The sequence below is a fragment of the Kryptolebias marmoratus genome, linkage group LG18 (genome assembly GCF_001649575.2).
Source record: "Kryptolebias marmoratus isolate JLee-2015 linkage group LG18, ASM164957v2, whole genome shotgun sequence".
NCBI lineage: Eukaryota > Metazoa > Chordata > Actinopteri > Cyprinodontiformes > Rivulidae > Kryptolebias > Kryptolebias marmoratus.
The window spans coordinates 8614502-8627376 of record NC_051447.1 but is presented as its reverse complement, the minus strand read 5'-3'; the positions used below and the strand labels follow the sequence as shown (position 1 = coordinate 8627376).

The following is a 12875-nucleotide window of genomic DNA, read 5'->3' as shown; positions in this document are numbered from 1 at the left end:
GCGCTGCCTGAGGGCTTGAAGATCACAGGGATCCAATATTGATTTTCCCCCTTGTCCTTTGAGCTTTCTTCACATTCTTAAAACCTTTTATTGATATTACGAATAAGATAAAAAGGGACGTTCAAAGTCTTCTCAATTCTCCATGATTTAACATTAATCTGAAATCTTTCTATCTTTTTTGCAGACTGGTGAGCCTCTGCCCGTTTTTACTTCTGAGAGATTTACTGTCTCTGTTAGAAAAAAAAAAATGAGAGTGACAAAAATGCTTTTTATACCCAGTCCTGTTATTGACCTATTAATAACCAATTAACCTATTTTGTTGCAAAATGCTTCTCCAGCTGTTTCCTATGTGTACCACTTACTTTTTCAGCGTTTTGTTGCCTTTGTACCAGCTTTAAAATGCATTGCAGCCATAAAATTCAAAATTACCTAATTTTAAAAAAAATGGTACAGTTTAATATGTTTACCATGTTCTGTTGTGAATAAAATATGGATTAATGCATTTTGTTTCTTCAAACTTTACACACTGTCCCAACTTATTCAGACATTGTATCATTGGTAATTCTCTTGGTAAGGATGCTACAGATACAGATTTAAGCAGAAATATCAGGAAAAAAATGGCTAATTCACCACAGTCTACAGGGATTTTGCCCTTTTAAAGCTCTGATTTATGCATCTGGATTTTACAAGACGGGGATTAAATACACCCAGGCCTACAGTAGAGCGTTCAATTCCTTGCAGCGCTGCTGTTTGCATCCTGGTAGCTGGCGAGCATTTATGTCCTTGTCACAGCTCTGACATGTTCTTCTGGTTGGTCAGTTCATCGCCTCCCCGAGCGAAACATGAAAGATAGAAGAGCCGCAGGCTTGGGAGACATACAAATGAAGTCAGCGCTCTGATATATATATATATATATATATATATTTTTTTTTTTTTTTTTTTCTCCATATTTTCAAATGATAAGGTCACTTTGGTACATAATTGAACTTTTCATTGTACAAATGATGGCGGTTTAGAACCTGACTTTCAGGAAAGCGTGCAGTAATGTACTTGTAAAGGTCTTCCGACGTTTTCAGAACAATATCATTTTGTGATGTCAAGCTGTGTTTTCTTTTTTTTTTTTCCTTTAAACTCACAAATTAATCCTTTGACAACAAAAGCAAGCATTTAAAATGTCACTTGGTTTTATGTTTTACGAGATGAAAACAACCATTTACAGCTGTAAACAAGGAATAAAAAAAAAAAACACACAAATATATAAAAAACATACAGGTAGAATGATTAAAGGCCTCACATTTGTTTAAAGGAATGCATATCGCCCACCGCCTTTGGTGCCAAAGTTTTAACCTCAGATCATCTTATGTTAAGAAGTGTTGGAGTTCAAGTTATTTCACTGAAACCTTGGGAATATTACGCACAATATCACTTGCCTTTTGCCTTTAGGCAGCATTGTGATAGAAAGAAAAACGCAAATAGCAATATGTACATTTTGGAAGGAAATATTTGGCAAAGCTTTTATGATTTGCAGGTATTAGCCAAAACTTAAAAGCCTTGTGAGCTGCTAGAAAATCTTATGAAATCACTTTTTAATTAAAATTTAAAGTCACATACAGAGTGGCAGCTTATCTTGTCAACTCAATCATCTCCCGCATATGCTTCTGGCAATTTTCTGCAACCTTACATAATCATATTTATTTGCTGTTTCCGTGCTTGTGGAAGGCCGTTTGAAGTTTTGCATGCCCCGCAGCGGTGCTGCTCCACACTGTGAGTCAGCGTGCCGGGGAGGTCATGTTTGGTGCGTTTTATCCCCCCCCCCGTCCACCTGTTTCGCATCCGCGTTCAGTTTGTTGTGGAACAAAATGGCGGCGGCCGGCGCAGGAGAGGGGTTTCGTAACAGCAACATCTGCGGTCCAAGCCCAAGGGGGGGAGGAAATCTTGTTGCATGTCACCCTCCTTTAAATGCTATTTTTGAAAGAGGGGGGAGAGGGAGTTGAAGCAGCAAATTTATTCACTGAGAAACAAATGCCATCTCAGATTTGTGTCACATTTTTAGCTTCTTTAGCATCTTGTCTCATCTGTTCATGAAGTAACAGCTGAGGGTGTGTGTGTGTGGGGGGGGGGTGCAATTTATGATGGCCGCACAAAAACGACTCAAACCCGTCAGTGTTGTAGATGCTGAGCTAAAATTCTGTGTGGTGGTAGCTAAGAGTTATGTCCAACATATAACCATATAACTTTGGCCTTACTGTTCCAGTCAGCGCTGTTTTGTCTGTTAGCAAAATGAACCACTGGAGGATTTTTGGGAAACTCCCTGAAAGGCTTGCATCTAGTATTCTTCGTCTTTTTGTGTCAGCTTGTCAATTTTAGCTCTTATTTCAGCGATTTAAACGTCTCTCTAAAGATTGCTTTGTGGTCCAGATTTTCCAGCTTGTTTTCTTGGAATTCAGCTTAAGTTTGACATTTGACAGAGAATCAAATTTCTGGTCAAACGGGTCACTTTCCAGATTTACAACTTTTGTGATCTCGAACGTGTCCATGCCCGGCTCTACCCTGCAGAACTGCTATATGCTTTGCATGCATGATCAGAAATCGATTTTGAAGAATCTATAAATGCTATATGGCCATGTTTTCCTTCAACAATTGTGACATGCATATATATATATATATATATATATATATATATATATATATATATAGCAATTTAGAAAACTGTCACAAAACTGATACTGTACACTGATATGGTAAGTTTATATGAGGATACAGGAGCTGGTGGATAGTGAAATGATTTCACTGACAGCCAAACATTCTATCTTTACAGCTTTGCTGACACTTGCAGTTGGTTAGGATTGATAACAGTCAATTCACAGTTGGGACTAGATATTAATAAATACATATTTATGGCTAAATAACAAAGTGGTTGGACTTATGTATACATAAACATGCGGATGAGTTAAAACTGTGTTGCCTTAAATCACTCAAATGTTCCCGATTGTTTATTCGGGCTGCTTATTCTGTGTCATATTTGTCTCATTAAGGGTCATGTTGTATGCACTAAAACAAGAAGTTCTCTGACTTTCACAGTCCCCTGACTCTGCGTTCACTAAAATCAACCAGTCTACTGTGAACATGGGCAGACTGAGGGCAAGAAGCGACTCTTGGACCGCCTCCATCTGGCCCTCAAAGGAAAACAAAACAACTTCAGATAAATCGATAAAAACCAGACTTAAGTAAGGAGTCTTAATGTGACTAAAAGACAGTTAATGAAACACTTTGGACTCCTAAAAATAAAGTGTTTGGTCCAAAATGGGCCTTGGGTTTTAAATACCAGTTCAGTGAGTTCAGGGGTTGTAACGGCAGAACCAGACTTAGGATTTATGCTTCAAAAAGGGGGAAAAGTGTCTCGTAGTCTTGTATTTAAAAAAAAAAAAAAATAGCTGGCATCTGACTATATTTTCTAAAATGTAACCGAAATTGTCAGGTGGGGTGGCGAACCCAGTGTGTGGACTCATGACATGAGCTTAAAGAAAACCTAATTTATTATAAACAAAAGAGAACCAAAAACAAAAGCTGACGTCGCAGCAAAAAGCAAAACCCAAACTAAATCCAAACTTGAACGAAACACCAGGGGCACGACATGGGCAGAACCAGAAAGCGCGTGACAACGGACCAGTGAGTAAGTAGAGAAGATGGCAGAGTTTTAAATACAGAGGGTAATTAGGGGGAAATGGGCACGGGTGAGTGATTACAAAACGTGGGACAGGTGTAGATGGGCGTGGCAAGCAAGCAAGTAAAACTGAGAAGTAAATGATGACAGGAGTACAAAAACTGGACAAAGACAAGACTAAACAGGAAGACAATCCAAAAACAAAAGAATCAATAAACCCAATCTGAAACACGAACACAATAACCCCAAATCCTGACAGAAATAATGTTTAATACAACAGGTGTGTATTCTTGTTTTTAAAGGAGCAGTTGTTTTTTTTTATGACGCATGCTATAAACCGTCATCTTAAAAAAAAAGGATTAAAAAGCCTTGAAAGTGTCTTTCCCTATAGCTGCCAAAAAGAATACATTTCCCTATTCCACATTTGGCCTTTTGAATATTTTCACCGCTTCGCAAAGTGATGACCTTTAACCCCTATGATGTCAAGAAGTAAGAGTCACTCCCATAATGTTCCTCTGAATGGGGGGGGGGAATGGAACAATTGTGAACCAGTTTGTCCTTTTTAACACAATGAAGTACAGGAACGGACGTCCTGTTTGAGTCGAACAGACATTTAACAAAACCACACTGTTTGACTTTTCGACACCGGCTTCATTTTTCATCCCTTTTCCGGTTTCCGATCGGGTGCAAACCCAAAAGCCTCCAAGACTCCACAATAATAATTCATATTATGTGTTTTGCCTCCCCCCCATCCCTCCCTCCCTCCCTCCCTCCCAGAACGCTGCCTCGTGTTGTGCTGTCATCAGCATGTACCGAACAGCATGTGAATCGCTGCTTTACTCGCCCCACTAACAACTCTAAACTCCAGCTCGGGCAGAGGGCAAGGTCGCAGCCCCGGCCTAGTGTTTATGGTCAGATGGAATGTGAACTCCGGCTGAGACAAAAGGGGAAAGTTATAATGAGGCATCCCCCCTCTGTTTGTTGTTTATTTGGACAGACCGGCTGTCTCACAGCACAAGCTGCGGACGGAATACTAATAGTTATGACTAATGATTCTCCGTCCGTTTCTCCAGATCCCTCTCTGTTTGCCGTTCCCCTCTCACTCCTCGTTTTGTTCGTAGCCGCTCCACGGATGAAATGTTTACCTCGCAAGTGAAACAGTCAAACTGTATAACTCACCTGTGATTAATGGGGACAGCTGTGACACACACACACACACTGAAGGGGGTTTAGGTTGCGCAGAAACACCCTCGTCCTCATTGAGCCTGCTCTCTAATCACTCATTGGTGGGTGGACATGAGGCCATCTTTGCTGTTTGCGACTGTGAGCCTGTATAATCCTCTCTGCATCCATCATATGGGCGTTTAACTATCTAAATGATTTTCTACAAAATTTGCTGCCCTGCAGGAATAGGAAGACATCCCAGAGCAAAGGCAACTGTACAATAGCCCTGTTTAAAACCTGCTGCGATTTAACCAAGGATTAGACACCCCCCTCTGGCTTATGGAAGCTCTGTAAACTGTTTAAAATGTTTTTTTGTTTATTTTTTTAACTTTAAGTACAGAGGGTTTGGCTCCTTAAGACATTTACTAACTGCTGTCTGGGCTTATTTAAAGACATTTCTTTTATCATATGCAAATTATTTTGTTAAATATTCAAGTCAAATGTCTTTGTGTCACCGCAGCATATTACCTATTGCCCACTACCTCTCATACAAGCGTTTTAGACTAATAATCCTCTCTAGCGAGATATTACACTATTGTAGTTGTTTTGGTCAAACAGTTATAATAACTTTATCCTTAATCTCATACAGGTATGCGTTGGGAATTACTCCCAGCTATTACCAAATCAAATTGTATCTCAAGATCTGCAAAATTGACTGCAATACAGCCATTTTTGTGTCAGCTAAATTTGATTGGCTATGGTTGCCACCTTGAGTTGGATTCACTCCAAATGTGAATCATTTGTCGATTTACATCCAATAATTACTTTCTGAAAGTTTTGTTAAAATCCATCCTGTTCTTCATGAGATATTTTGCTAACAGACAAACAGCATTGACTATAACTTTTTTTTTAGCAAAGATCTTGCACCATTAAGAGCACTTGACATATATGTTTTGAGGGACTACAGTTATACAAAATTTTAGCATGGTATCTGTAAAAGTGACTGAATTATAACCATTTTCATTTTCTCAAGTCAGTTGGCTGTGGCGGCCATCTTGAGTTGGATTTTCTCCAAATGTTAATCACTTAAACAGGTACATCCAGTGATGATTTCCTGAAAGTGTCATTGAAATATGTCCACTGGTTCATGAAATATTTTGCTAACAGAAAGACCAAATTGACTGCAAATAGTTTTTAGCAAATTTAGTTGTTAGATTCTGAACAATCTGTTATAGCTGAAAATATTTGTTGGGGATCAGTCTCAGCTTCTACCAGACTAAACTTTTGGTTAGTAGCTGTAAATTTACCTGAGATATAACCATTTTTGTGTTTTTTAGGTTCAGATGTCTGTGGTAACTTTCTTCAATTGGGTTCACTTCATAAATGAATCAGTTATAGAAGTACATTCAGTGATTACTTGATGCAAGTTTCGTTAAAATCCATCCAGTGGTTCATGAGATATTTGGCTAACAGACGGACACACAAACGCACGTCAACCATTATCATTCCACCTTTTTATTTCGGCAGCAGTCAATAATAATGCTTCTAATCAGATGTTTCACACTCCTGAGCACCAAAAGCAATCCACCTAGCAGCGAGACAGGGACAGAAACACTAAATGGCCGGTGTTGTTTCACCGTGGTCCTCGCAATCGCGTCAGCGTTTCACTCAGCGCCGCACAAACAAACCCCTGCATGCCTGTAAGTAAGAGTGACCCGCTGTCACGCATCTGTGAATGCTTTCTTTTTTCTTCCTTTTACACCCCGCGTGCATTGTTAACGCCTTCATAATAAAACTCTCTCCGTAGAAACAATTATAATAATATCACTAAAACCTTCTGCTGGTGGGGTGCATTCACTCCCACCTCTGAAGCAGCCAGAAGAGTGGCTCTAAATAAAACGTGATTGCATTGATCGAGCCAATAGATTACAGCTTCTTTCTTTTTTTTTTTGTGGCGCTCTGGCAGCGTATTGGCTTTGTGTTATTTAATAGTCCCTTCAGGGATTACTTCTGAGCAATTTAGTAAGGTTCGGCATTGAGGGCGAAAGCATTCCAAGTCAATAATGTACCTAACTTTAAAAAAAATAATAAAAATTGTTGCATTTTAACAAGGGCTGTATTGACAGAGGAAACATCAGATATTTGTCACCAAAATAACCACGTTTCCCATGCCCATTTGGTAATTCCGGTAAATACAAGTTTATATCCGACTATATTTAAAAATCTAAGTTTTAGGCTTTCTCTTCGAGAGACAATACATCCCCCCCTGGTTTATTAAATGCACACTCTCCCGTAAGTTTCACATACCGAACCCTGTTTACACACAAACAAGAGCTATCGGGAAGCACCCTCAGGACCTGTATTGGACATCTTTGCTGAAAATACACAACTGCTGCTTGTGGACAGCCTACCATCTACAAGGACATGTTTAGAGATGGATATATAACGATATTTAAGCTGCTTGCTCCATAAATTGAAGGCAAGCAAAGAAGAAGTAGTCTTTAGCTTCTGATGCTGACTTTCAGCTGGTAAATCCTAAATAATGTATTACAAATGAGGCCAAAATGACTCTGCTGTTTCCCTCAGTCTTACTCTTTAAACTCATTGTTTTGATTTCACAGCCTTTCTACTCGACCTCATCAGATTTATTCTGAGCAGAAACGAACGTTTTATGTTCAACGCCTTAGCTCAAAAACAAACTACAGACTACTTTGCCTGAACCAAACATGAGGCCAAGAAACATTGCATCAAACAACTATACATTTCCTTCCCAAGCTTGTATTTACAGCAATACTGATCATCACAGACAGCACATATGGACAAATAAATCACATTATCTGCTTTTCTTTCAAATCAGACATAAGGAGGAACCAAATCCTGAATCATGATACCTTTTAAATCTTTTGCTTTATTGCCCGTTTCCCTCTTAAATGAGACAGAAATACATGCAGATCATGCTGTATTAACGTATACTTTAAGCCCAAATGCTGAGGCACTGAATCAAAGATAAAATATGGGCTTTTCTATTCCGAGCTGACATTGAATTGCCAGAAAACTCTGGAGTCTCAGTAAACGTCCGTCTCTTTGGTCGTTTCACGCTAGTGTCTCTGGTGGACCCTGTTGGAGTTGGGTCGGTCAAAGACAGAGAGAGAAATCTGGTTATTTAGTTAACTTGTTTTGACTGCATGAAGCCTAAAAGCTTAATAAAAAGCATTCCTGTAGGCTATAAAGCAATCCAAATAACTTGATTAAACACAAGTTTTTGACTCTAAGCAGGTTGAGACGTGCCAAACTGAGCTAGAACAACGTTGGCGAATAATTCTGAGCTAAAAAGGATCGAATTTTACGTAAACGTTGTTTTCATTTGATACCTTACTTAATGGTGCATCAACTTCTGCTCCATTTGTCGCAGCAGCTTTAAGATCGTTTTGGACAGAGGTAGATTGGACATCAGAGCTGGCAGTTGGACGTTGTTCTTATTGCCCAAAAAGCTGGTGATGGGAGAAGAGACAGCAGGGGGACCAGCTGTCATTGACAGTTTTCTTCTTTTTTTTTTTATGTTGGTTGGCTACATCAGATTTATACAACCAAACTTTGTCTGAGTTGCCCCCTTCTGGCTTTTAAACAGAATGCAGGTTTAGGACACCAGCCCTCAGACTCCATCAGTGTACCTACAACCTTTCCGCAAAGTCTACGACTCACAGTAAGTTGAAGGCAGTACTGATGTGTCATTGTTGTTTGGGGTATTGTGGGAAACTGGAGAGCACTGAAGTTGTTAAAACTCTGAGCCAACAATAGGAGAGTCAGGGAACAGAAATGGTGTGTGTGTATAAAAGGAAATTTATGGTTTTGTGGCTCACTTGACCCCAAAGTTTGTGATCTATTCTAGTCCACAAAGGTCTTCCAAGTTCCCCTGTGGCCAGTCCCATGAATTTTGTTGCAGTATGGTATGTGCATCGTGATTCACGCTTAAGCTACGATTACCTTTCTTGACTTCGCAATCAGTCGTGTAAGCTAAATATCTGGCACCTGATCTCATTTCGGCTGGTCATGGACTTCTCGGTTGTTGTAACCCATCACGAGTTGCTCAGGAGTTAAACAAGGAGAGTTAGAAGGGAGAAGTTTTCAAGTAGGTTTATTACTGGGGTAAAAAACACAATAATGTACAGTAATGTACAATGAAGTTAGAAAAACTTCAGTAACTGGTGAAAAGTAATGTAACTTTTAAGGTGAAGACCCTCATAACCACAGAGGCAGACTTGAGACCCCGATTATAACCGGTTAAATCGTATAATAGCCACATCCCTAACTATTATATTTATGGCAGCTATTTTAAAAATAGCCCTTATATGACAACAGCAGAATAAAAAAAAAAACTCAGCCCTGGTGGCTCCCCTGGTCATATTTGTGAATGAATGATTTACTTTTTGTAAGACTTCTACTACAGTAGTTCCATTCCTGCAGTACAGGTGTATTTTTTCCTCAAGAACAATGTCTGGTGTTAAGAAGGACTTTAGTATTTTATCTAAAGTGTTGGTGTAAATGATACCTTTGCTATACTGATATCATAATTAGGTGAAGCCATGATGACTATGACCTGCCCATAAGCATCTTTTGGGACAAACTTCTCATTCAAAAGGTGGTGCTTGTGCATAAAAAACCCCAAAATAGCATGACAAGAACGAATAAAAACTCAGTTGGTTTGCTAATGTAGAAACTACTAACCTGCAGTGCTATTGGTGCTTAGAACTAGCAAATAGAACTTGCAAATAGACATACAGGGGAGGTGAAAACTGAGTTTTTTCCCTCCACAGTGCAATAGTTAATTGTGATTTATCCTGTTTCTCCTGGTAGCAAATCTAAGTAACAGAGGATAAAAACCTCAGGTCATCATTGACTCTCCAAAGGTCAAGCACTTAATGAAACAGAAAGTGGGTGGGAAAGTAAAAAAAAAAAAAATCTATGCAGGTTTTATGGCAGGAATGTCACTGATAGATTCACAACATGCTTGAACACTTGCGCACAAACACAAACCCTATTTGAATTCCCCCACAAAAGAAATGAGACGCCTTTTCAATGAGCATCGTCAGACAATGGTGACCAATGCCACACCGCCTTAAAAGGTTTTGTTGACAGCTTTGTCTCATGTTCGACATAAGTTACCCACTTCTTTCTGACTGGGTGAGAGTGGTCTCTTTTCCACACAATGATTACCCTGAAACCCTCAAGAGATGCTCCTGAAGTTACCCTTTCCAACAGCTACCTAAAATGCTGGATTAGGTGTTTTTAATAGATCGACAACAACTTAAAGGATCCATCCAGTTCAGACTGCTTTTGCCGGTCCAGCTAATTTAAACATTTGGTGCAAAGCACACTTTACATCAACCGCTACATTTTTTTTTTTCCTGAAAACAAACCTTTTCAACCAGGTAAATGGCCAGCTAAATGGCTGTGATGTGTTTTAATTGTCATAATTTATGTCAGATTGTCCAGTTCGTGGAACATAGGTAACTTTTGTAGTGGAGGCAATATCTCTGCTGGTGTCATGAGAAAATGTTGACTTTTAATCCCAACATACTGGGTTTCTTGCCTTCTACAATGTGTATACTTGTGTACGACTCTTTAACAGTCCTTATGACTGGCTCCTATTTTGTTGCAAACTTCTTAACCTTTTTTATTGTTCACTGATCTCAGTAATTAACTTGGGGGGGTTGAAAATCAGTAAAGCTAAATGGATCCAAATAAGACATTGGAAATCAGGTGTATTCTCTGAGGGTCAAAGGATTATCTTTCCCAGCTCTATTTTACTGTCATTTCTGCACTATTGCGTTTAGAACTGGATGCCTGAAGGATGTCTCATTGACAGGTCTCTCCTCTGGGATCCTTCCCCTCCTTTCTTTCTTCCGTTTCTCTCTTTATCCTGTCCTCCCCTTCTGTGGAGGCCCTCTAGACCCCATTAAGGCCCATTTTGTTCATCTCCCATGTGAAGGGTCAGCGCTTACCCCTCGAAAATAAACCAGTCCTTCAATGTGAGGACCTTTGTGTACGTCTGCACCCCCCTTACCTTCTTTCTCCTTCTTTTTCCCACTTACTTGTGTCCTATAGACAAGGACTGGCTCCTTTCACAGTGCCCCCACCCCGGAGTGGTCCTCACTGGCCCCTAACGGCGCAATTCTATGCCTTGTTGCTCCAGCTCCTCCGTGGAGCGCAGTCTCATCAAAGCGTTTGTGAGGACACAGAAAGAAATGAACTGGCTTTTTTCTTGCTTAAACACATTGACATATAGGCAAGATCACGTGGTGGAGGATGTGGGGCAAGCCTTTAACAAAAGGAAAGGGCAGAATGTGTAAAATGTCTCTTAAAGGGCTCCGAGAGGCCATCTTGGAGGGAAAATGCCAGGACCTACTTAGAAACGAAGCGGTTTTATGGGTTTGACCCCGCTGGCTGTCATCCAGCTTAATCCACATTGTGCTCTGACTTCCTCCGGACCAAAGCAGGTTTCTCAAGCTCATCTCCACTTCATGTTTAATCTCTCCCCGCTCTTTCATTAGGACCACACCATGTGTTGTGCTCCAAAGGAATGAAGCGAACACCTCATTTCGAGCAAGAATGAGCCGGAGGAAGCTTTTGTCTATCGAAGGGGAATGCTCATAAGACAGAGAGGAACACTGTTTGGTCTGACTTGGGTTGCTATACTGGGGCTGTAGAAAGCCATGGCAACGCAAGCAGAAGGTCTGCTGGATCACATAGTGGTGATACAATACAGCAGTGCGGGGGTTTGTCATTCTAGTCAGGCCTGACCCAAATTACAACATCCTGGGAAAAAAAAAAAGTGGTTGACATCAACCAGTTTACATGCGCAGACAGACTTAATTGGGCTTGCACGTTTTTTTGGCTGATAGCAATAATAAACAAAACATATGGATGTTTGAAGTCTAATCACTGAGGAAACGGCTCAGTTAATGATTTAACTCTACACGCCATGGCCCATGGCTGCTGGATTATTGTCTTTCCAATTGTTTACCCAGTTTGTCTACAAGCTACTCTCCATCTGCGGCTCTAATTCTCAGCTTTTAAGCTTAATAATTTTGTATATTTTCACATGTTTATCATCTTGTATCAACAGCCTCAAGGAAGAAGGCAGCTTTAAATGGGGCGAACAACAAAAGCAATTAGAACCATGTCTACAAAAGGACCGTTTGTTGACCAAAAGGCGGAATATCAGAACAGAGCTGCATTACAGGTACTACAAGAGAAACTTCCAAGTGCATGGATTTTTGCAACTTCACCAAAAACTTTTCTTTGTGTGAGTTTTTTTTTTTTTTTTTTTAAGAAATGTGAACAGAAGTCTGGAACGCATGAATCCCACACACTCATAGGAACATCAAAAATCCAAAGGTTTGCACCCCCAAGAGAAGCACACACACACACACATGCACCAAATAGCCTTAAAACCATTTGTGCAATGAAGTCTTGCAGAAATACAGCTGCACACAGAACTTTTTTGCTTGTCTGGCTCCTCAAATAGCCATCTCATCAGCACATCACACATGAAAAAGAAACTTTTCAATATGTGTGCACTTAGAAAAAAAGAATCCACTTACTTTACTCTGGAGGTCTTGTAGTTATACATCAGGGCTTAAAGCAATAGTTTCTCTAGGCTTTTTTTTTTTTTTATCTGCACTTCTGCCCTGCTACCCTGCCTCTCCAATACTACTCCTCTTTGTGAGCTGAGCACACGATAGCGGTGTAGACTTTTTTTTCTTTTTCTGTGTGTGTGTGTGTGTTGAATGGATTGAGGGGAGGGTAACAGGGTGGGGTGTTCAACTCAGAGTTTCCTGACTCGTGATCAAGAGCTCATTACCCTGGAAGGTCACCCCAGGGGACGCCCTGCCTGGCACTCACCGAGACACCAGAGAGGAGATGTGAGATGGGAGGATGAGAGCGAGAGAGAGAGAGAGAGAAAAAAAAGGGCATTTAAGAACCCAAGCGCACAGGAAATCCATAGGGGCCGGAAGGAAGAGCTGGCAGAGGAGAGACTCGCAGA

General features: G+C 40.3%; 1 protein-coding gene across 1 annotated transcript in view; it reads right to left on the bottom strand.

Annotated features, from left to right (window-relative positions):
- The window catches only part of ptn (pleiotrophin), a 69641-nt gene extending 57079 nt beyond the window's left edge, over positions 1 to 12562 (bottom strand). The window contains exon 1 of the mRNA XM_017411681.3: positions 12433 to 12562. Coding sequence (XP_017267170.1) covers positions 12433 to 12461 — 29 coding nt within the window. The 5' untranslated portion in view covers positions 12462 to 12562. The remainder of the gene's footprint in view (positions 1 to 12432) is intronic.
- Positions 12563 to 12875: the final 313 nt, after the last annotated feature.